Here is a 26043-nt window from a genome sequence, read left to right on the forward strand (position 1 = left end):
TCCAAGATATTAGTCAACATTCTTTGACAAATCCCAGTCAAATACTGGCTATAAACCACCTCATTTTTTTAACCCCCAAAATCTCACTCAGTATATCAAAAGTTGCTTTACCTTGAACTTTAGCAAATGACTAGGAGTACTGCTCATATGTTATTTAGACAGAATTTCTTCTTCCCTTTACTGCAAGGAAAGGAAGGAATTGTGACATGTGAAGGAGAAGCTAGAAGTCTGGTTCATAATGTATTTTAAACCTATGTAAAAATCTTTGAGCTCTGTGGATCACAAGTCTAAAACATCACTTCTCAATTCACTACTGAAATGATGAGCATTCAGAAAGATACCGAAAGGTACTAACTGCACACCATGCACTCTGTAACTTGTCAGATACCAGGTGATCTTCCACTGAGCAGAATTTTCATTAACCGATAAAATAATTGTATTAGTATCCAGAGCCAAGTGACATTGTCAACCAGAGCTACAAAAAAGCAAAATAGAAGTGTTACTTACAGTTACTAGATGCTCCCATGTAGTTCAACATGTACTGATCTGCTACCAGCATCCTTCAAGTTAGCTATATACATGTCCCAAGAGCTTCATATTCTCCTTCTGTGTAGCATCTCCAACTCAAATACGGGAAAATACACTGCTATGTTTAAACAGACACTTACTTAATTAGTCTAACAAGGAACGGTGCTTTGGGTGGGAGAAAAGAAAACCCACCCCCATTCAACTGCCGGTAGATGTAACAGAGGAAACACCACATGTTGACCATATAAATGACTGCGTTTTCTAATAAGCCAGGAAAAAATGAGAGAGATGGCTATACAGGAATTACAGCAGAGTGTGCATACAGTGCATTCTCTACTGAATTGATTCCAGCTTGCAAGACATTGATGTATTTTCAGACTGACTCTGCTCAGGAGACAAGGTTTTGAAACAGTACTTTCAGCCCACAAGCCTTTAGATATCAATCACATCAAGATTTAATCAGCTCAACTTTGGACCAGAACAGCCCCTCACCCCACAAATCAACCCTGGAAATATATTTATGCTGGGTTTTTTTCTCCTTAGCTGCCTGTATAAACATGAAAAGAAAAAGCTTAGAAAAATGTATGGCAAAGATCCACTCTTTGAAGACAAAATTCTTCTTAAGGCTGCTAACCTCCGACTCCCTGAAGGTGCATTGCAGGAATGGTAGAAATTGATTTAGTGAAAGGTTTCTATTAGTGAGAGCGCTGTTCTCATCACAAAGTCCCTCCCCTTGCTATAATCAATAATTTAAGCAAAGCCAAGAATCATGTCAGCCAAAATGACCAGAGTTAACTTGACTGTCTCTTTCTTGCAGAATAGAAGTAAAATTAAATTAAAGTCTGAACGGGAATCTATTCTAATTTAAAAAATTAATTTGGCCAACCTGAGTTGTGCATTTTGACTTTCATTTTGAGAAGGGGAAGAGGGATGGGCTTCTTTCTTCCGTACTGAAAACTTCTCAGGTTCAGGAAAAATCAGTGGAAAAATCCACTGCTAAAAAGTAAAAGAAGCCATAACCTCAGATGTAGAGTATTTTATCAGTTACCTGCAAACAAGAAATGTGCTCTACAGAGTTACAACTCTTACTTTAGTAGCATGACAGTGCTACTATACCTATCTCTCAGTGCACTGCAACTATCTCTGAGTTAATAACTGTAGAAGCGTTTAATACCTAAATCTAGCCCTGCAGAATCTCAATTCAAAAGCAATTAAAAGCAAAATAATAGGAAAAATAAATTTAGTTAAAATTAAATTATGTCACTGTTTAGGAAATAAATAGTTTCATTAAGAAACAGTGTCATGAATAGTTCTGAGACTGACAACTTCAAGGCTTTTGCTTGAAAAAATCATACTAGGTAATAAATTAGTCCAGTGTAACAAATGATGTACATATAAAATGATCAACATAACAAACAGTGGTTAAAAGCAATCCCTGTAACACACCACCATATAAAAATGGATAAAAATGCCCCAGAGACACTATGAACAGGGCACAAACATACATGCTTCAGATTTGGGGCTGTCCTCCTCCTTGCCCCCCAAGGATTTCTCATCACTGAAGTATCATGGATAAATCTACTGTGCAAACCAAAGGACAGGCGCTGCTAGGCTTTAGAAATCCAGATCTCAGACACTACAAGAAACCTACTTAATGTCATTACCTTGAGCTTTGTGACATCCTGATATTGGACATTTACGACCTAATGCCGAGTACCCAGCGGCTCCATACATCTCAAAATGAAGCAATTGAGCCTTAATGGCAGATGTATGTGCTTTCACGGGATTGCTGAAAAAAGGCTTCATGTCCCTTAAGGCAGGGACCATACCACCCACTCTCAAGCAAGGACCGAGTTCAGCGCAAGGTCTCTGCAGCATGCCAAGACCCATCATACAAGGCCTCTCCTGGCCCATGGAGATGGCTCGCTACTGCCCTGAATCTACCCACCTTCTCTTGATGCAGCAGCAATGAACCGAAGGCTGCCTGCACTACCGTCTAGCCCATGTCTTGGTGATACATGCTACAAGTTTTTGTGTATTTAATACCACAGCTTGCAATAGCACAGTTGTGACTCAAGGGACCCACAACTCCAATTCAACCAATCCCAAACTGTTAATTAAAGCCGATTTAAATTTCAGTTAGCTCAAGCGGACCTGTGAGAGAGTTAAGCACATGACAAACCAGCGCACTGAGACTGGGGTGTAAAGGAGCCACTAACTTGGGGAGATTAAAAGAAACACCTAAAGATGCAAACATACCAGGGCAGGAACTCAGGGGAATTTACATCTGTGTCCCTAACTGCAAGACATCTCCTTCCACCAAGGTCTGAATCGAGTCCTAAGCTAGGATTTAACTTTCTCTTAGCAGTACTTCAGTATTAAAGCACTTGTCAGCCAAAGCCCCCCTTTTTTTGCATGCTTTAAGTTTTCAGAACTTCTGTGAAGTAACGTCCCAACCTCAAGCGCACACAAATTCCCCAGTGCTCACTTCTGCTGCTTTATCCCCAGTCTTAGTCCATCCTGTTTACTGTTGCTGCCTGCCTATAAACGCCCCTGCTTGCTTCCAGCTCGTGCTTATTCCAGCTTCCCCTCAGTTTGTGCCAAGTTCTCATTATCTCCACAGCTGAAGTTACTCTCCTTTTGCCTCCCCCTCCAATGGGTCCTCAAGCCTCCAGGTCATGCTCCCATCTTCCACCTCATCATCCTCCCCCCTCAACTTTTCTTTTTCTCCCATCAGCTTTCTCCTTTGCTGAAGCCACAGTGACTGACGCTGGTATTGCTGCAAATGCTCAGAGAAACAACTGCAGCAGCCCAGGCTTTGGGTGTCCACTCTGCAGGGGTTTTAGCTGCAAAGAGGCAGGAATCTCCCCAAACTGTACCAGCCATCCCCAGCATTGTACATCTAGGTGAACTGCTGCTACCCCAGCAGCTGTGAGATCCTCCAAAAGCCCAGGGGCCACTGTAAAGACTAGAGGCTCATTCTGTTGACCAGCAACACCGTTTCTCTACCACACCTCCTGCAGCTGAGACACAGAGCACAGAAGACAACAAACAAGCACCCAGCCAGGCTCCAAGAGTGCCGGCACACAGAACCCACCTAGCAGAATACATCCATGTTCTCAGCTTGCCTTAACAAGCAGGGGCCCACAGGTTATAAGTCCTCCCAAAGGTAACACTGTTTTCTTCTTCCCTTCTCCAGAGATTTCTACACCCGTTTCAAAGCATCAATCAGGTGGATTGAAGTTTGGCCCCAGTTCTATGCAGCGTTCAGAAGTGCTGAGGCAGAGGTTTACTGGATCGATTTTGGTCATAATTTGTTACTACTTGCACAGCTTTATGAACTAGGAATTTTTATTTTTTTTTTTTTTAAGGAGGGCAGTTAGTCCAATATTAATTGATGGTGGCCTTTCTTCTGTGCAACTTCCTGCCTTGCCACCCCTCTGAAAGAGCTATCAGGATCCTGGCTTTTCCCCATCACTTCTCTGGCTTCTCTTCTGTGGTTTGTCTTCCTTTCCTCTTTGCTTGGTCCTGTATCTGACTCAACCTAAACTCTTTCCATGGTCTCAGGGGAGACCTGCGAAGATATACAACCCTAAGCACAGTAGAGCTTTTTCAGCAAAACACATTCAACCTCAGAGAGGACGTGCAGGATCCAGAATTACACCTGTCCATCCCTGAAACAACATAAGCTTGAGAAGCTTTCAAAAGTAGTTTGTCAAGTTGAGTACCAGACACGATTAAGCTACTCACCACTTCTGGAACTCGAGTTTTCCCTACAGATGCTCAAAAGAGTCTTTCAATTTGCTATGACGCACAACAAGCCCTGTATTAAAAGCATGTTCTAATACCTCTTAACATTACACATCAATGTAAACGGCACTACAGAGTTAGAGGAAACTTGTGGTGCTCTGCAGATCTTGTGAGCTTCCACCCAGGTGGTAGTACGATGCTGGCATTCGCTTTCCTGCATTGTCTCGCCACAACCACTATTCCTTGTTGTCGTCTTTCACTTCCCCCATTGGTATTTTATGTGTTCCAGAAGTCAGGCCTGCAGGTATTTGTTTACCCCACAACTATACATTTTACCGAATAGAAAATATTCATTTTTAAACCACTCAAAAACACAGCACTGCACTTACATAAAGCAGCACTCTGATTTTGCCCAGATTAGGAATTATGTGCTTTACCACGCTAGCAAGGGAAGTGTTCCTGAAAAAACAAGCACCAAGAAATGAAGTATCAAGGGCAAAATAAGCCAGCTTGTTAAACTCCAATCAGGTAGCCAGTAGTTCAGCCAGAATAACATCAAAGTTAATAATGAAGCTGCATCAGCCAGGACAGGGCCACATTTGACGCTGTTTTAGCCAAAGCACAGAGCCAGGCACAGCGATGCCTTGGGTAGTCAAAGCACAGCCACTAGACGGCAACTGTCTGTCAACTCCATCTCCCCCAGCCCCGGGGCACCCAGGGAGAGATGTCAGGCTACGAGAGAGCTGTGTTTGGAAAGAATATGACAAACTATCCTAGACCCTTCAGACACAATATAGCAGAGATCAACCAAGGAGCGATTTTTAGAACAAAGCCAGACTCAGAAAAGGAACACAATTTGTTTCTGCACTACAGAGTAGATGTTGCAGGCTCTATCCAGCTCGTTAATTCATTTGTGTTACTTGATGCACATCCTGCCTAGCTTGTGGTTGCTCCTTCAAAACACAAGTCCTAGTTCTTGCCTCCTGTCTTGAACACCACCAGCCATCTCAAGGAACATCAGGCAGGCAGTTGAATCAAGCCCTCCTTAGGGTGGGGGGAAATCAATGGCTCTGATGAAATAAAGAATCATTCTTCACCTTTTTGGTAAACAGGAAGTATGAAACTGCAACCATGACCATGCAACACATCCTGGAAAGCCTCTTCCATACTTGCAAATTCTGGTAATTGCAAATAAGAGTTTGGAAGAGGATGCTAATCACTATTGTATAAAACATTTACCCTCCCGTTCCTGAATTCAAGCACATTAATTCAATTTTACATACCTATTTTTATTAACTATCCCAATTCAAAAGGGTGCTGATTGCTGCTCTTTACCGTGGAAACTCTGGTTTTCAAGTCAGAGCACTTATCCAAGCATTCTAGATTTGGATTTAGGTAGCTCCACTGAGAACCACAGGGTAAAACTGACCTGACTGCCCAACTGCAGCAAGCAGCCTCCCTCTGCAGCTGAGAGCAGCATAACGTACTCGAGAATCATCTTTCAAGTTCAATTTACTATCAAGTTCAATTTATTTTATGGCCTTCTACCAGTAGACTGTGAATGCTGATCATTACTGCAAACGCTGTGTAACTATGTGGCCTCTTAGGTTTTCTTTTTTTTTCAAACTGACTTATTTTTTCTTCCCTAAAATCCTCTTATAGGGGTAGCTAAAAGGAAGATAAAGATATAATTCAGTTACATACAGAATGTTACCTACACAAACACTGGGGATATACAGCAACAGTCACCTTTCCTATTTCATAACAATCATCAAATGGTCAAGTCTGAGACTATAAAACATGCACCGTTCTTCATACATGGTTACCAGTAACATTCAGGATTAAAAAAACCCAGCTCAGTATTAAAAGCTGACAGGCCGCTAGGATGCGTAGCGAGTGTGAATTAGAGTCTCTTATTCCTGAAAATCTGAAAATTGGATGTTTACCTAGAACCCTACAATTACACAGGTGATAATATAATTCTTTCTCTAGTATTATAGGACTTGTGTTTATCCACAGTGTAACTGAACGTATCTCTACTACCGTAGATCTTTTTCCACGCTCAGGAACACAGAAAACATGCTCTGTAGTAAATAACATACTTGTTGTCTATATCAGATAGGTCCTGCAAAGGAAAAATGGTGCTTTTCAGAGGACATCTATTTTAATTTTGTCAAAGATACTGGTTAAAATCTGAGGCAGAACTGACCATTGGTATAAATCTTTCTGACTAGTTCATGATTTGCTGTAATTTTTATTGTATTAGAGGGCTATTCTGCCCAGATGCAGTGTTATTTCAGAACACCGGGCTCTGTTTACAAGAGACACTCCTGATACCCAAAGGCCAGTCACATTGCTGTCCTTTCTGCACTGGGTTGAACTTGTCTTTTTGTAATAAGCTATTAAACTGACATCCCAGATTTGCTCAGAGACCAGCAGCAGTCAGGCATTTGGTATATGGCAGTCACATGCAGCAATGGCACTCCCTGAAAAAGAGGACACTTGCACTTTTGATACCCCTTTAAATGACATTTTCAACTGGGGAGAAATAAGGTGTTGCGTGAGCCAAAGACTGAGAAGCTGGGGAGCTTGAGGGGGCTACTGCCCCTGCACAGTCTCCCACAGCTCTGAAAAGAGCAAGGAGGGAGACTGTCCCAGAGCAAGAAAACCTACAGCTCTCTAGCACCCCACGTTTCAGGGACCTTCCCAGTTAAGGGGCTATTCCCTGCTCTGGAAGAAAAAGAGTTTTGCTCAAATTAAGACAAAATAGGAAGCAAAAGCAAATTCCATTATTCTTCTTGGGTTCAAGGCAAACAGAATTCCTTTTTTTTTCTCTAGAGAATTCTCATTACTAATTCATTCGAGATTATTACACAGAGAGCTGGTGCTTTACTACGGACTACACTGAAACTATTTTTCAGGTGACAGAAAGTTGAAGAAATGTGCCTGCCTTCTACAGACCTTTTGGTGAGCTTCAATTAAAAAAAAAATAAAATAATCCACCCCATAAACAGAAAACAGCAGTAGCATCATCTTCATCCTCTCTTAGGTTTGGGCTGTAGGGTCTGCACTTGACTCCTGCTGTTTGCACCACACATTCACAAAATGTAGGTGAAACTGATAAATACACAGAGACAAATAATAGGTAGACAGTATAATAATACAAGATGGATTTCCTTTGAAAACGAAACTAAGGAAATTTTCTTGAGAGAGGAGGAGGAAGCACTCCCTACGATTTAAAACCAGTTCTGGGCCATTTGCAGTTTTAAAGACATCTGGAGCTCGTGTTTTGTCACTCACAAGACTCTTTTGTAATGACAATAGGTTCAGCTGGATGGGTACAATAGGTCCTGGAGAAGATGCAGTGCCTGAGGCCAATGGAGGCAAGGTTGCTCGTCTGGGAAGGGCTGCCTGTAGTGCTGGGTGTCAACCAGCTCCTGTGGCAGGCTCCAGCCTGTCTCTAGGAACGGCTAGGGCTTGACACCAGCTAAGCATCTCGCTGACACCCTATTACTACTTTGCTGTCTACAAGTCTTTTCTGCTTCTGAAATCACCCCAGACTCTTTTATGAAGCACTGAATCTCAGAAACGTGAAAAGGAAAAAGCACTCGTTAAATTCTCTGAAAATTGAAGTCAATACAGTTCTTATCAAGAAGCGGATACAAATTATTTGAGTTTCCTCAAAACACAATTCTTACACTGTACTGTGCTTGTGGTGTTCGATGCCCCACTATTAATGGACTGTATTGTATTTGTTTAGCAACATTACTAATCAGCAACATTAACATCTGTTTAATAACCAGTCAGTTGGTTTGCATCTTTAAATTGGGTTAGCTTGGTTTTGCCTCCTCATTATGAGAGAGAGAGAGTCAGGCCTCTTGAAAACACCTGTTCATTATACTTCAAGTAAAAGTATTCTGCCCTAAGGAGAGTTCAGGAGGATTTCGTCTGAACAATGATGCATCCTCAGTGCAAACAATTAAAGGAGTAAATTTTTCAGGGCCTTTGAATTACATACCTCCAAAACAAAACACATGAAAACAAAACAACAAAAAAATCTCCCCACAAAACAATATTCTGTTTTCCTGGATTTGAATAATGAATTGTGTTAACAGAGGGAAGAGGAAGACAAAAAACTCCAAAGCCCTGAAAGAAGCATACTGTGATTTTCAACAGTGTCCTCTCAGGAGGTATTTCTATTGTATTCATACATATACTAACATGCTAAATGTAATCTCTGGACTGAACATCTACTGGTATCTACTGGACTGCTCTCTTTAATGGATTGGTTGTTCTTAATTTTTTTCGTTTCTCCCCCCTTCCCAGAAGTCATATGACTAACACTCTACTTTTACAGACTCTTCTCCCAGATGCCTTTCTCCCTTCGTTCCCTTACATTTATTACTACAGCATAAACTCAAGGGTTGGAGACCCCACGCGATGCTCTCCTCCCAGCCAGATGCAGTAGCAGTAAGGAGCCCTGGCCATGCCCAAATCTTGGGCCTCCAGGATGAGCACCACCAGGGCTCACTGCATGACTCCCCAGTTGGGAGGGTTCCCTTCACCAATGCTAGCACACAGGGACAACGAGGAATGAACGATTATGTTAAAAAGACTGGAAAGATCTACTGCAGGGGAAAGTGCCGTGTACCTCTGGAGCCGAGCCAATGGCCCAATCAGGTTGGTTCAACGCCTCCACTGAAGGGATGTTTAAAACTGGATCACACAATCACAAGAGAGCCAAGATGCCACCAATCCTTGCTTTCCGAGGTTTCTCCTTCTTGCCTACTCCTAAATGCGGCTCTCACATCTACTCCGTGGCCTCAGAGAGCCTACACACAGCCCTCTGGGAATCTCTTGAGTTTTCAGTCAACCACCACTGCATAAAGGCACTGGATGCTTTTTCTGCCTGCCGGAAACTACTTCTCTCTACCCTGAATGGCAGAAGGGTGCAACTAGTCTCAGGAAGCAGCAAGTATTACTTGGTTTCCTTCAGCAATTCCACACACTGCTGTAGCACCCAAGTTACCTGGCCAGTGAGGTAACTCCCGTAGCTTGACCTGGCACAACAGAGACAAACGCTTGCCGATAGGCACCACAGTAATTCAATTAACTCTTGGGAAGAAGGCATAGGTGATGGCTGTGCAAAACACTGAACTGTTCCTGACCTTGCCCTCAAAAAAAGAAAGTTCAGTTCATTTACTCAGCTTTTATATCACCTCTTATTACCCTTCAAACACCCTTGGAGATAGATGAACTTGCCTAAGGATTACTCAAATATAAAAGGCTGGAGCCCCTGAGAGCAACTAGAAAATCTGCCCCCAAACAAGTAAGTCTGGGGATACTTGCACCCAGTTGTGATTTCTGCTTTTTTCTACACCAGCAGCGTTACTTTTTGCATCCCGCTTTTCAGCCCCCCAGACGGAGCTGCCAGGGAGCCTGAGAAACTTGCCAGTTTTATTGTGTCCAAAAGCCATCCTGGCACCCATGGCAATTCAACATCTGATTTCTGCGCTCTCTGTTTTTGTATCAATTGATAGTCCATTTTGGAAAGAAACTGAAAACACTTAATAAAACCATTTTATCAGAGTGGAGGTAAATGCAAGATAGCAAATAATCCTAAGAGACGGATGTATCTAAGTATGTAAGGTGCAATAGCTGGATGTTTTTAAGAGTCTGTGAACACTTACACATACAGGCATCTTAAAACCAGTGATCCAATGCAGTATGATAGGTCCTACATCCACTCAGTGCTCTCTTGACAGTGAACATGAGGATGAGAAAAAAAAACACCTCGACCACTTTGATCTTGAAAGGCAATTTTGAGGCTTTCTAGGGCTTTCTGTTTATTTTAAACTCTTCTTAGAGACTGAACTCAGATATCTGGACATCTGCTTTTCTGTAACTGTTTATAATACATTGGTTGCTAGTATGGTGAAGGTAGCAAAGAATTAAAAGGAGCCCTTTATTCTGCTTTAGACAAGTAGTAAGCTCTGAGGGCTTTATTAATTGATATTTTTTCTTTCTTTTTAAAAAGAAAACCCCCATACTCAGCAGGGAAAAGTTTCCCTTGATTTCCATACTGCAAAAAAACCACAGCTCAGCTAAAACTTGGTTACTTAAATAAGCAAACTTGCTAACACCTTAAAACAGCTGAGAAAATCCCCCTTCCTGAATGCTGAAAGAACTCATACAACATACAGTGGCAATATACGTGGGAAGAAAATTTTACACACATTTAAGAGGAGAAAAAAAAACTTATGCTAGCTCTTAGCATCTTAGGCCATCCTTACTTAATTAGACTATTTGAATTACTCTAGTTTAGTTTTCAGTGAATATAGATTTTCTACTAGTTTCTCATTGCCAAACCTGTGGCAAGCACAAAGACAGAAGGAGCCAACAAGCTCAGCCTTAAGTTTTCTAAATAGCACCTATTGATAGTTTCTCCAGAAAACGTTACCAGTGATGTCACACATATCAAGTATCCCAAGAAATACTATTAGCTCAAACAGCAATTTTAGTAAGCTGAAAGCTTCTTCATTTTGCATGTGAAGAGGTGATGTCATGAAAATTTTCTCTCTTAACAGCACAGGTTTGTTACATATCAAAAAGAAGATCTGTTATATGTCACATAGTGGGAATTCCTGGCTATGATTTTAAAAAACCCTACACATTAACATAAGTGTCACTGTTGTCATAATCATGCAAGACTGACATGTAAAGCAGCTATAGATTTAGACCATGGTGGCCTCCATACAGTATATAATCTCTACACTGTAATAATGAAATAATTTAAAATACAATGTGTGATGAGCTTCTTTAGACCCACGTCACCCTTGAGAATCAGACTGGCACCCCTCATGTTGACAAAATTGTGCCTTTATGTAGTCAATATAAAAAAAAGTAATGAAATTCATTAACCAGAGTAAGTGAGATCTCTCAAGTTTTAAAAATAATACAGATGTGTTGTGAATCACAACAGAGCCATTGCAGAAATCATCATTACTGTTCAAATAATTAATAAGCCCAGGCTTCCAAAACATGAAATGCCATGGCTTCAGCTTCTGAGTCACTGTGTGGAACTGCTGCACAAAGAAAACGAAACACAGAAATTAAATGACCCGAGGACTTTTTTTAAAATAAAAGGGCATAGTGGGGATAGTCACAAAGTTTTGTATTAAAAAACTAAATATCTTTGCTGAACCCAAGAATCATTGCTCAGAGAAGTTTTTGTTGTGTGTAGGCAGCTATCAGTAGTTTAGCATCTCCAGACAGTCATGTACTTCTCACAACATATACCCACTGATTAGTGAAGAGCAATTATTTATAAACTAGCAAAAGGTGCAGTTAGCACATTTTTACGACACTGTCTAAAGCACTTGCTGGTGCCCTTCCTAAAGCTGCAGCAGTGGCCAGGCTCGAGCAGGAAGCTGCCAAGTGTTCCCAAGCAGACTAGGAGCTGCGTGCACCTTACAATGCAATCCACCTCGCCACTGAAAGCGCCGCTAAATCGCCTCTCTCCTTCCAGCTGCCAACTGAGAAGAGTTAAGAAATGTGTTTCTACAACAGTGGCTGTGAGCAGCCTTTACTGGCGTACCTGTTTCGTCGGGCGAGCTTGGTGAGGCGCTGTCCTGGGACAGCGTAGTCCAGCTGGAGTCCTCATCGCTTGGAGCCAGGTTTTGAATCCTATGGAGGGCACAATCTGTTTTGGCCCCGGTTTTTGGGTGGTCTTTCTTAGTCTCAGGGCTTGACGACACCGTGGCAACCTGGCCATCCTCTGGGCTTGACAGCTTGTTTTGTTTCCGGGGCAGGGCTTCCCCATTGACAATAACGGTAGAAGTCTGGCTGTTGCTTTGTGCAGATTTATCTTCCATTGAAACAAAACTCTGCTCTAGCTCTCTGGTAGATGTCTCTAGATCTGCATAGTAGTTCAGGAAGCTCTTGGTCCTCCTTGGCTGCGAGGGCAGTATTTCACAGCCAGAGGAATCCTGCGGGATCGGCTCTTTGCCTTCAAACTTCTCAGAAGTTACGTTTATGCCTGCAGTGGTACTGAGGTTTTTGTTGGGATCCTGCTGTCCCTGCTCGGCGGCTTTCCTGAGCTGGTTTTCTCCATTCTTCACCAGTTTTATGTTGGCAGAACTGTTACCCAGAAGGGGCTGCACTGCTGGATCGGAAAGACCCATGGCTGTCTGAATATTAGTCAGCGCATATTTTTTCCTGCACTTTGGAGGAGTGCTGTTCTTGGCCTCTGTGTGCCTGATTTCTGCATTCAGAAGTTCATTGTGAGAGGAGCGCAGGTTAAGGGTGTTTGGCGGGGTGGCGGGGTTGTTGCGGTTCACAACGTCTGTCGTGCTGCCGCTTGCCATAAACACTGCCAATGCGTCCACACCGGAATCAACTAGAAAAACAAAAGAAATAGTTGTGAAACATGTTCATTACACACACTATTTTGCTAGGGCTTCTGGTCAAGGGATGCGGCACTTTTCGTAATTGTTTTATAGTAGGAAAATTACCACAGCCTAAGTGGGTAAGAGAACAGACAAAAGCTTAGCTTTATTTTTATTTAATAAAATAAAGAAAAACAGAGGCAGAAAAAATATAGAGATTGTCAGGACCACAAAGCTGAGAAAAAGTAGAAAGCTTGACCTATATACAAGGCAGTTTTAGGGCAGTTTCTTCATTGTCTGACTCTGCTGCAGGAAGGCTTGGGGACAGAAGAAGTGCCCTCTGCAAATGCCTGGAAGTGCAGAAGTCATCCTTACCATCATTTCATTTTAGTATTTCACCTCTGTCTCCGATGAGGAGGGGAAGAACTCCTCAAGCACTCATCACTAGGAAGCAGAAAATCTGAGAAATTTCTAAGCAGACCACAGGCAGATGCTGCTCCTTTTTCATCTAGGGTAGAACTGAAGCACTGTTAATTTTAAGCCTTAATTTTAATTAATTAATTTAATTAATGCTTAAGTATATTTATATATTCTAAATATAATAATATATTACTTATAATTAATATGATAAATCAAAATAATTAAATTAATTAATACCATTAATGTTAAATTTAAGGTCAGTGGTTGCCTCTTTATACCTATATATTCTTTGCTCTTTTGTCTTTTTCTCCCCACTCCCTGTCTGTTGGTTGGTTGGGGTTTTTTTCTTTCAGAGGGAGCTTGAGGGTCAGAAGGTAGGGAATACAAACAGTAAATTATTTCACAAAGGTGTATTTGATTTGTGTGAGGAGGAAAAAAAATCCCTTGACAAAACATCCTGCTCTAATTCAATAAACTTTAAAAATTTCAAAGGTGAAGATAGCTCACTATTTCTACAGCTCACAAAGTTCAAACTTAAGGATAAAACATACATCACAGTTCAGTGTACACATACTCCATCATTAAATGAAACCATTCTTTTGTCTACTTGTAGACAACTTTCTTATTTTTGTTAGCCAGGGGCACAGCTCACATTTTAAACATTTTCTGAAAAAATATTAAGTTTATTGAGGGAACAGATTTTTAGACTATGAAAAATGATCAAAAAATGTAATTTTTGTATTTTTTTAAAAAATATAATTTTCCCTGTACTGTTTATTTATGGCTACCACTAATCTGCACAAATAATTCATGAGCAGTAGTAACTGTTGTTTGACACCTGGTGACCAAATTAGAGGCCAATTAATAAATCACTCCCATCTGTCACAGCATGAAACGCCCTTTCTGTTGTTCCTAATTCTCAGATACCACTGGCTGCTTATATTGCACATAAAAACATGTCTGGGGTTTATCCAGGAATTAAAAGCTGTAATCTGAGCTAGCCGATGACAGAACATTCCAGCTGAGTTGTGCTGCATCCCTGTATATTTGATATATGACATAACTGCTGTACAGATTTACAAGAGATTAAATATATGGGTTTTAAAAGAACATATACATAAACACAGAGTGAAAAGGAGCACTTGATAACATTACCTAAATGCATGCACAGTTGCTAGTGTTCCCTCCTCTTTGATGTGCTCTTAAAGCTGCACACTTCAAACATCATTCCAGTTCATTTAAAACCAAGCAGATCAAATATACACTTCATTCCCCGAATCACCCACCTAGAACTTCTAAAAATCGTTTAAAACAGAATTTAAACTAAATTTTATAAATTTTCCTGCCTGCCATTTTCTCAAGCCTCAGTCCGTCAGTCTAGACCAACTGCAAATTCTGCAGAAGAAATTATCACCCCATGCACACTGTGCAAGAGCCATCAGCTTAGGTAACAGTTAACAAACATCCTACAGACAATTCCAGCTTTAGCCACAAAACACAACCACGAGATCATTTAAAGGAACTTTGTAAGTGTCCTTCTCATATAAACACATCAATACATGTTGCCTTCTGCGTCTTACCTAAAACCAACCAAGTATAAAGCAAGCAAGGTCACATCTGACACTACATGTTACCAAAGCACACGTTTTAATCTAAAATACATGGAACGGCCTGTGTTTATGGACCGGCTGCTTCGTATCTTTTCTGAATCAGTTAAAAGTCCAACAATCTGGAATTCATGGAATTCACGGAATTCACGTTAAAAAAATCATTTAACAGAGCAGGATAATTTTGACTCACAGCCTGACCTTTAAAACTTACGGAACTGCACAGTACGTACAGATTTCACTGAAATATATTTTACTTTATGCTTTGGCAAATTAAAACAAGCAATGAAGTTTTTCATCAATTAATACAATTGCCACGACCTGGAACAAGACTGAAATTTATTGTTTGCCTTTGTTAATCATGCAGCCTTTGCCACTATTTTTACCACTGAACAAATTTCTTAAAAAATAACCTTCCTAGATAAAGCTTAAGTATCTGCCTGCCAAATTATCTCTAGCCAGTCTCCTGCCATTAGCATGTCACTTATCAAAAATATAATAAGCACACAGAAACACTGAAACAAAATGTATTATGTTTTACTAGTGTGTTCGATAAAGCTCCCCCACTGATTTATTGAACATTGGCACATTGATCACTGACTGAAGCAAAGACTCCAGAAGTCTTTGTGACCCATGCAGTGTTTGTAAATTGGGTGCTAAGCTGGGCTGGTGTACGATCATGAGCAGAAAAATGTCAAAATTAATCTTTCACTAGACACTATCTCCCTTTCTGACCCCATTTCAAATGATCTATTAATCAAATCATCATGATCAAATGATCAATGAACAAGCAAATAGTACCACGAGGCACGCAGTGAGCAGAGCAGGCTGTCCGCTCAAGGGACAGGTGCCTGCTCACTGGCTGTCACCCTGCACTGCCAGCCAGGCTCTACGATGCATGCACCTGGTTTCCCTTTGCTCTTGGAAACAGATATACAGGTGAGAAAAAGGGAAGCAACAAAAGAGGCAAATGGAAAGTAAGAAATACAGATGGGAAAGGGCCGGTCTTGCATCTCAATACCAGACCAGGACTAACTGAAGTGCTGGAAAACAGCTGAATGCAAGGAAATGCTTAAACATACTGAAGAAATCCTGGATTGCCTAGTAGAACAGCACAAGGAAAAAGAATGATAGCTTGTCCCTCCTCCCTTATACAGTACACTGTGATGCTCAAAACACGTCACTCTTCCCAGAGGAAGCACATTCCAACTTTCTAATTAAAAGCTTCAAGGAAATGCAAATTCTTCCTGTGCCTGTAATTTCAAGCCCTAAATTCCCATCACTGACTTTTCCTGTGATTTTGCCTCTCCCGCCGACCCTGCCTCCCTCCCCCAGGGGTACCTTACACAGGCTGGTGCTGTGTCCCCACCTGCTACCCAACACCCTATGCCAGGGGTCCTGCACCCAGGGGCTCTGCCACAAGCAGATCCCACCCCCCCTGCTCGGGCAGCTCCTTGCACTGCCTGGCTACCAGCAAGGACATCGCTACTGGCACAGGGCACCCTTTTTTCAACTCCTCTGCCTTTTGCTAAAAAGCAAACGCAGATAGACAAGCAGGCCAGGAATCACTGATTTGATATGTGTATCTCACCTAAAGCAGGTGAACAGTGGTAAGTTGTAAGTCAGCAAAAACAGGGTATTGTAATAAAAAATACTGGACTCTGGTGGTGCATAAAGACAGGATGTAAGCAGGTAGACGTCACAGCAATTCATTAATGGTTTTAGCTTGCTTACTTTTTGAAACAAATGACAGTCCCAACTGCATACTTCTAACATTTAGAAACATACCCACAGACACAGGTTAATACACTTTCACCACAATAATGTGAAAGAGAGAAAATGCCATTGCAAACAGAAAACAGGGCATGAACAATTTGTCTTTATCTCTAATAAGACTTTTTTGCATTGTATTGTTTAGGGTAGTTTTAAAAAAGCTGAAGAGAGTTTATTCAAAAAGGCACTGTTAAAAAGAAAAGAAAGTGCTTGCTCTTTTTCATGTGTAAGTGCAAAATCAAAGCAAAATACGGGCCTGGGAAGAAGAAAGAAAAATAAGAGTATAGTTTCACGTATTTGCATAGCAGAATCTTTTAAAGGGCATCTGACCTGGAAGTACTTCTGACATGGCTCACGGGGCGTCAGCAATGCATCAGGAAATAGATTATAATTTGAAATCTGAAAAGAGGGATCATTTAAGAATTAAAACCAAAGGAAAACACAAAATAAAAATACCACATTTCAAAAGCTCCTGAGAGATGTTAAGCATTCTAAACAAACCCCAAAACATAACAGTGAGGATCTTCTGAGCTTTCAACGATATTTGACAGTAATTAAAGTATGGGAGAGGCTAGTCTACAGCAATTTAAAACAACTATGACATTTTTCTTAATATACGCTTTACTAGGAGCACAAGTTCAACAATATTCTCCAGTTTTAATCAACACACCATAGCAAAACCTTCATCCCGTTAGAAAATTTGAGTTTTTCCCCAATTACCCAACTACAGCTTACTCATACAGCAGCACTGGTAAAAATAAACACAGCAGTAAGGCATGTGCACATGAAAATTCGCAGAATGAGATCCAGCATACGAAACTAAGCAGCATAGTCTGCAGGGCTGATCCTACAGAAGGGAATCATAAAAAGCAAGCTAGGCAGCAAGCTCCTGTACAGGACCCTTTCCTGGCCATCATCTTATAAAGTAAGCCATTTTGCCTTAAAGTCTCTGGTTTGGACGTGAATGACACGCACACTATGAGACAAGGTGTTTCTATGCACTTATGACTATTACTGCCATTGTGTCTAGGAAACATAGGAAATAAATAATACAACCTTTTCATAAAGCTGATTCCCTTTCTGCAAGGGTAGCTGTTGAGTACAAAACATTTAATGACAAACTCATGCCACAGGGCTACAGCCTCTGGTCCTGTACAATTTGGCTCTATATAAAGCCTAAGCAGCTGAATAAGACGCCTGTATTATACAATGATTGCAACTCAACACTAGCTAACTCCTCCTGCTTCAAAGGGTAAATTCCAATGTTAAGATACTAAATCTTAGGTATGCTAACACACTGTCTTCTCACATCTGCATTCATTCAACTAGGACCAGCTAAATGGTAATAGTTAAACAGGGTCAGCTGAAAGCACCCTAATGAAGTCTAGATTTACATTAATGTAGCTGAAATCAGAATTGAGACTAGAACCTTTCTTAGTGGCATCATTCTCCTTCTTGCCAACATATCTACACTAATTCCAGGGAACATTAAACACTTTCAGAACAAAAAAGGAAGGAAAACACTTGAATGAAGTGCTGTGGTAGATCAGAGCAAACAACGATGTTCCTACAGCCAGTGGTATTCTTCTCATTGCTCCCTCTAGCAATGACATCTCTGCTGGACTGAGCTTAGAAGCTAGAGAGAGAGAGAGAAAGCTCAGCAAAGACAGGAAAGCAAATTCCTATGGTGGGCAGAGCAGTTCTGGGAATGCAAGAGCAGGAAAGGAGCAGGGCTGCAAGCAGCTTGCACGCGTGCTGTCAAACCCATCTGCGGCCTCTTCCACACAAACCTCTGAGTTGCTGAGGATGAGAAGGACCTCTCAAGATCGTCTAGTCCAACACTCTTGCCCAAGCAGGGAATCACTGCTGCCCTCTCCACTCCACCCTGGCTCTGCCCTCACATCAGAACAAAATTGCTGCTGCGACCTGCTTGCTAAATTCGTCTTCTCCCATTTCCAGCTATTTCTGTTTCACCTACTCCTATTGAAATCACCATCCAGTAACCAGCTCTCTGTCCTGGCTCCTCTACCCCCAAGAGGCACCCTGCCAGCCCCTGCTGCCACAGTAATGACATCTTTCCTTTTAGAGCTAACCATGCTGCCAACCGACTGCAACAGCCTAGCAGCAGTGCTGTCTCTGTTCCAGTGAAGCTCTTATTACTGGAAATCCATAATGCTGATCTGTCTTTAAATAATTTTATTAAGGAAAAAACAACCTTAGATCCTGCAATGAGTGCTAGTATTCAAGTGGAGTATGCCTTCCCATTTGCCATTTTTTCTCACCACCTTCCCACACAGCAAAATTCCTCATCCAGCAAAAATTCAGAGACAAGATGCCTCTTAGAATCAGATTCTAACAGCTAAAAAGGAAAAAAAGTAAAATTAATAATGACAAAAAGTAATGGCCTAAATTCATTAAGATAAATATATCTAAATAATCAGTGTATATTTGACTATCTGACTGAAACTCTCTTACAGATGACCTGGGTCATCTTATGCTACTGGAGTATTCTTAAATAAAATGATCACTTGGAGAAACAAAGAGCAATTCTTTCATTTATACAAGGCATAACCATGACATGCAATCACAACTAATCCTGCATTTAGTAAGGGAAAAAACAAGATGGCATACTAAGTCTTTTCTAAATTCAATTTTCTCGCTTTAATTAGATTCTTTCTCTCTCTCTCCGCCCCCCCCCCCCCCCCCCCCCCCCCCCCCCCCCCGTGCAGAATGGAACAATCTGGCAGGCAAAACCAGTGTTGTCATGGCAAGAAGATGCAGTGTGCTTTAGCTATTGGCTACTTGCAAGCACAGATAATAAGGCCTTCTGTCTTCGGATCTATACATTCACAGCAACCTTTGCTAAGTAAATCTCTGTCATTTTTTTCTAATCCTGCTGTGTAAATTAAACTCCTGAGGCTTAGCTTTTTTTTTTTTTAATTGACATATAAATTACTCAGTTTCTACAATAAAGACTATATCTCAGACTTGTTAAAATACTAACAACTCTATTTTAAATGCTAGTATAGAGCACGAGCATAAGCTTCATTGTCTTATACACAGAGACACAAACTGAGTAATAGCAACTCAAATTTCTGCAACTGTGATGACCAATAACTCAAGGAGAACTTGGTCTTCCATATCCTGCAACTTCAGTCTCAAGTGCCATCCACAGATAACTTTTACCAAGTCTGAAGGTAAACAATGCATAATCAAACCTGATCAGAATCACCAGAATCAAAGCATGATGCCACATGAAAAAGAAACCTAAGATAAGCCATCTCAGCAAAAAAAAAAAAAAGATAATCAAAATGCTCTGTAGGACAGGCAGCCTACCTATATGTTTAATGGAGTAACAGAAAGGAATCAACAGCCACGGATTTGGCACATAAAATGACTTAGACTGATTCAGACTGAGCTCAGACTAGGGATTTTTCAGCCCCTTGTAAATTTAGCTTAGATCAGTTGACAGCTCCTAAATCAGGAAAGCAAAACCACTCAAAAGATGATTGATTCCTTAACAGGGTTAAGGAAGCCCACAGGGCCCAGCATCAGCTTTCCAGCTGTTCGTAAAGGCACTAACCCAATACCGAGCTCTTTGATCCAGAGACACAGGCAGCAAAAGTAGGAAAGAGATTAAGCACAGGTCACAGCATTAGTAACAGAAGGAGCAAAAATGTTAACTGAGCCCCTATCAGATAAAATGGATGAGTTACGTTCCAGCATAGCATCTGTGCTGGATGCAAATTAAAAATAAAATAAAATAAAATGGGGGGGTGGGGGGGGGTGGGGTGTGTGCCCACGCGTGGGGGGAAGATGATCATCATTAACCACCTCCCACACATCTTGTCTGTGGCTCTGCTATTTGCAGCTTGCAAACACTCGACTGTTCCTGCAAAGCCTAGAAACAACACTGCATACTTGTGAGCACAATCCACTTCAGATTTTGGTTTTTAGAGGAACTACTAACTGCATGCACGGAAATGCAGACATTTCGGCTTCTCTTTTTAAACTAATACATTTTAACAATTAAACCTCTGCTTGCCTGGCATCATTTCACCTGCTACAACTTCACCTGCCCTCTGAATTACATATAATAAGTTTATGACTAGTTACACATTAAGCTTTTATCAAGGTTATTCAGAAATGTTTTTCTGCCCAAATTACCCAGACTGGTAGTAGTAGTTTTGACCCACCGATTATCACTTCTTCGTAGCAGAGATCTTAAAATGCATTTGAAAGGGTATGGTACACCAAAATTGTTTTCTTGTTACTATAAGGTTGTACTTAGTGTCTAATCAGGCTCTAGAGATGAAAATCTGAACATTAAATTAATGGGAAATAATCTTTCCGTAGACTCTCTACAAATTTAATGAAAAGAAATAAGGAAACAAAATATATATATAAATCAAAAGCATCAATATAAAGAATGAAAACTTCTAATTTCATTAATTCCTAAGTGTTCGCAAATAATTTCAAATTGGAAATAGTAAGCTGAGACCTGTGAGTAAAAATAAAAAAAGTCTAAGTCTCAGTGACAGAACAGAGCATTAGATTGACTGCCAGATTTTATAAAATGAAAATACCAGGGTTTTCAAGGAGAGGAAATTAAGATTTTGCACATTGACAAGATTGTGTCTGTTCCACATACATTAAAAACATTCTGTATCTCAGCTAGGTAAGGTTATTACACATGCACTTTTAACTACCTCTGCTAAAACTGTCTTAAAAGTTGGACTCGTATGTCCTACCCACATACACCTTGCTCCCACTAATGGAACAGAATGTACTTCAAAGCACAGGATGCATCAAACCAGAAAAAGTCTCCACATTTCTAGCCTGTTTTCCCATTAAAAGCTGAACTAAAATAAGGCTCATTACACAAAGTGCTACATCTCAGCAAGGCTGAAGGTTGCCTGCAAAGCTACACACTGTCTTCAACCAAACTGTAATGGGACAAATCATAAATACTTCAAAACATAAACCGTTTATAGAGTGAGTGTTGCAGTACTGCTTAAGCTGACAGAATGCCAAGAAATTACTAAAATGGCCATACCCTACCGTAACTCTCCCAATGTAATTATGGTACAAGAATACAGGAATAACTTTAATCTTGACCTGCTGTAGCAAGTAGAGCTCCTGGAGAATGCTGTTGTACTACACTGAGAAACTTCTACCCGTAGTGCTCATATATAAAACAAAACCGCATGCTCATAAATAAAACCAAAGTATCGTATTTGCTTTATGGTCCCCATAAACTAAGCAGATCAATCCGTAATAAAGTGGAAGGAGAACATAACAAAAAAGCAACTGCACTTACTGGCATCTATATTAATTACGCTGAAGTGTAGCTAAAAGGGGGCTCAGTTTCAACAAGCAGCAAACTTGGCTGTAGGAGACATTGAACGAGGGGAAAAGAACAAGCTACTAGTATAACTGAATGTCAACAGAGTCTTGAGTTCTTGATGTGCTAGCTAAAAATCCTCTACTTTTTTTTTTTTTTTTTTTTTTCTTATCTACAAACCCAGAGACCTTCACAAGGCACTTTTAACACCAAAGGAACTGGGGTTCCTATGAAAAGGGACAAACACACGTTGCAAATCTGGCACCATGGTAGCTCTCCACAAACATGCACAACCCCACTCTGGTCTCACCATGAAAAAGAAATAGACCTGTCAGGGTCCTGGGACCGGGATATTGTTTAATTATGCTAAGAAATAAAACCAAAAGTGACAATATGCATTCAGAGCAATGCATAGTTCCTAAACCAAGATTTTTATCTACAGGCTGAGAGTCAGCTCCTATCTGTGCAAACAGGCATGTATTCTGGGGCTTCACCAGGATCACCCAAGAAGTCTTGTTGAAGTTATTGTGCGAAACTCCGCATAGCTTCCTAGTAAAGGTAGAAACCTAAAGGAGAGGCTTTAGCAGGGAGAGCAATATATGGGTCTTTGGGTGCTTGTGTATTTTCACTCTATGTATTCCCTCCCACCTTTTCCTCAGCTAAGCAACAATAAACGCGGAGCTTTTCAACAGCTTTACAGAAAACTGTCCTGCAAAACATGATCTGAGCAGTGCTAAAGCTTGACTCTCATTTACACCAAAGTATCTTTTTCTGCAATGAAAAGGTTAGGAGATACAGGGCAGGATTTTGCAGATATAGAATTTTACTGGGATGCTCCCACCAATAATTGCACTGTGGATACACTCCTCCTGGTGGGTGAGGGTGCCACTTTGGGTGAGTTTTCTTTTCCTTCAGAAGCAGCTTCAAGCCAAGCCCACAGAGCTACTCCATGGTAGTTAGTGTTCACACCAACTCATCTTGGGATAATGATAGCAATGTAGTTACTGGCACTGGCTGCAAGACTGGAAGTTTAGGGGTTTTTGCAGGGGTTTACTGTTACTTATGTCACCAATCTCGCATTTGTTTATTTCACTGCAACAAAGCTAAGACTTTCCAGCAGTTCCACAATGCAACAAGCCCCTCGGCAAGATCAGCAGTGAGGGGCTGCCCAGTGCAAAGAAGTTTGCATCTGGGCATTCCTTAGGAAGCTGAAGAGACACAGGCAGAGCAAGAATTTGAATGTTCCTGGAGGGAAATCAAACCCCAAGTTTATAAAATCAACCCTGCTCTCTCTGCCCTCAAGTATACTGAATTATTTATAAGAGCACCTCTATCATGAGCAATGATCAGGAAGAATCAAGACTCCAACCTCTCCCCTCTCCAGTCTAAGGGAGCTGCTTCCTGTGAGGGATCCTCAATCTTGATTTATGAACATTCCATCTAAATGTTATTTCCAAAAAAAAAAAAAAAAAAAAAAAAAGTTTACTTGGGAAAAACAAACAAATCACCTTCCACCAGAAGTTTCTGAAATAAAATTCCAGTCAGCTCTAATAATTATATTGGCAGAATTATATCAAGAAATCATTCCATATGGACACTAGTCTGAGTCATTTTAAAATAAGAGATGCCTAACAGTTCAAAAAGAAATAAAGTCCACCTCTGCCTGCCACAAATCAAGAGGATGACTTAAGACTGGGAGATGTGGCACTGTCTTCTGTGGGCAGTGAGGGCTGGTCGTGAACCTCCAGGCACATGCAGGTCCCTTCTGCCCACGGAATGCTCATGTGCCATCACAGGCTGCACTTCCACCCTGGCATCCTCCAGAGGTCAACAGGTGCTGAAAACCACCACCCACAAACTCCTGCACTTCCTCACTTCCAAGGTCTTCTGAAAAAGCGAGCTGCCTTTTTTTTTTTTTAAAAAAAGGCACTCTCACAACGCAGTGCATTTTATTATTATTATTATTGTTGTTAAACCCTTCCTGAGCATCTAATGCCATCAGAATGGCACTGGAACCAATTCCATTTTCTCCTAAACTCTTTGTTCACATTACAGTATCATGCAAAATGCTACACTAAAGTAAATTAATTATTATGCTGAGGAAAGGATAATGCATGGACAACTCAATAAAAAGTTTTTTCCAGACTTACAAAATCCTTTTACTCTGCACAGAAAAAAAATTTTTAGTATGAAAGAAAATTCGAAGCTACCTAAACAACATAAACAAGTACCATGTTTTCAGAAAAGCTACTGCAGGCAATGCAGAAAAGTGGGTTTTATGAGTAAATATTAGAAAGATACAAGCAGAGCTCAGGAGAAATTCATAGAAGTAGTCTGTTTACAAAACCTAGCTTAGCAGTAGCTGAAGACTGTACATCTTTTACAAAAGCACAGAAAAAATACAGTCCAACAAAACTGCACACAAGGGAGAGTTAAGTCAGGACAAGCAGTGTTACACAAGAGCCAGGGATACACCCAAGACTGCTTTGCTTACTGTCAGTAATCAACGGAGATCATTGCTCTGTAATTACACTTTTTAAGTCTAAACTAGCACACACCTGTTAAATTCACAGCTTTCAATTTTACATTTTAAACATCTTGCTGTTTCTACATCTTCAGCACCTGTGTTTCAAATGCATTTCCTAGCACTGGGCTTCAAGTAAGCTGTTTTCTGTTTACATTGTTACCTGTTTTCTTGAGTATAAAACCTTTTGCTATTCTCCTAAGACCATGCACTATTATATACATTAAATTTATGAAATAATTCAACAAAACAGTCAATGTCATAAATGGATGACATATTATCTCACCACCAAAGCAGCAATACAGCTGCTGTACTCCACACAGACCTAATCCTGCCCTTCATAGCCTTTATTTAAGTATATACATATGTATGGTCAGAAGATAAAAGTCAGGTACTAAGGCTTAAGGCTGCACCAAGTCCTTAATGGTACATTAAGACTGCACATGTGAATGTGAAACAATAGCTGAGTTGGTGCAACTACATATTATTTATGCAAAGAAAACAAAAGCAAAATTATTTACTTTACCAGCACTTTCACTGAGATCTAATCTGCTATCAGAGATTTCATTATGATCCGCATTTCCCTAAGACTGGGTAATTTCAATAGCATTATTGTTGGATGTCCAAAGCACTTATAATGCTAGGCACCGGGAAGTTACACAAACCATACAGTAACAAAACCAAAAAATAAAGCAAGTTTCCTGGCTTAGAAACCCTGACAGTTTAAGGAACCGGAAAACTTGGCTTAACAAAAGCATAAAGCAACCATGAAGTAGATATTTTGATATCTGTCCTCAAACAGAGTGAGCTGTGGCGCCAGCTGGTTCTGACGCAAGTTTCAGCCCTGGCAGATGATGCGAACCGCAGCGTTACCCCAAGCAAACAACTTCACTTCTTCACTGTCTGCAACTGCTCAGACAACAGGAAAACCATCCTAAGGTCTTCTGATAAGAATTTACTGCTCATTACTTGTTCTCCCTAAAGAGGAATGGGAAAGACTTGAGCACCTACCTCTACAGTAGATCATTTTAAAGCTCTGAGCCTAGGCATGAGACATGGATATCATGCACAAGAGGACATGTTTGGAGGCTAGTGTCTAGATTTGATGTCAAGTGATTCCGACAGATCAGTCTAATTCTGTACTCCTGCACTTGACAACCAGAGACCTGTCAAAACTGTAACAACCATTTACTTCCTCCATTCTAGTACAGACAATATCCCAACATCAATATCAAAGACAAACTCTCTGAAAAACTAGTCTCTAAGTTGGCTCTGATGCACCACTTTAACAAACACCTTCATGGCATCTATGACTAATCTGCAGCAGAGACTAAACATGCTTTACCATTTCACAGGATTTAGCCTTGGGGTTAGGGAAAACCCCACAAAGTCAAGCTCTGAACACAGGACCTCACCATACAGTTCCTCACGCCTGATGGTGAAGCCACCATAGGATGTCCGGGTCCTGCTACAGTTGTAAGCTCTCACTTCAGTTTACTACTTGCATCAGCCAACACAAGTATGTGTGGAGCTGGATGCCTGAAGTGATTGAGGCTTATAAAGAAACGTTTAAAAGAACAGAAAGAATGGTACAGAAGTGAGAGTTTCTTAAGCTGGCTCTGATGCCAGGAAAAGCCATGTGGGATCATGCTCTTCCATTACAGCAGAAAGAAGAGTGAATACAGAAATTAACCTGCCACAGCTTCACCT

General features: G+C 40.8%; 1 protein-coding gene across 12 annotated transcripts in view; it reads right to left on the minus strand.

The window, feature by feature from the left end:
- The window catches only part of APBB2 (amyloid beta precursor protein binding family B member 2), a 190667-nt gene that overhangs the window by 87402 nt on the left and 77222 nt on the right, over positions 1 to 26043 (minus strand). For 7 of the 12 annotated variants that reach the window (XM_040594654.1, XM_040594644.1, XM_040594613.1 and 4 more), the window contains exons 4-5: positions 16796 to 16864; positions 11876 to 12676 (exon numbers count right to left, since the gene is read on the minus strand). In XM_040594654.1, the coding sequence (XP_040450588.1) occupies positions 11876 to 12676; positions 16796 to 16814 (820 nt within the window). In that variant the 5' untranslated portion in view covers positions 16815 to 16864. The remainder of the gene's footprint in view (positions 1 to 11875; positions 12677 to 16795; positions 16865 to 26043) is intronic. The other 5 variants (XM_040594575.1, XM_040594567.1, XM_040594547.1 and 2 more) reach the window with 1 other exon arrangement.

The sequence above is a fragment of the Falco naumanni genome, chromosome 1 (genome assembly GCF_017639655.2).
Source record: "Falco naumanni isolate bFalNau1 chromosome 1, bFalNau1.pat, whole genome shotgun sequence".
NCBI classification, from domain to species: domain Eukaryota; kingdom Metazoa; phylum Chordata; class Aves; order Falconiformes; family Falconidae; genus Falco; species Falco naumanni.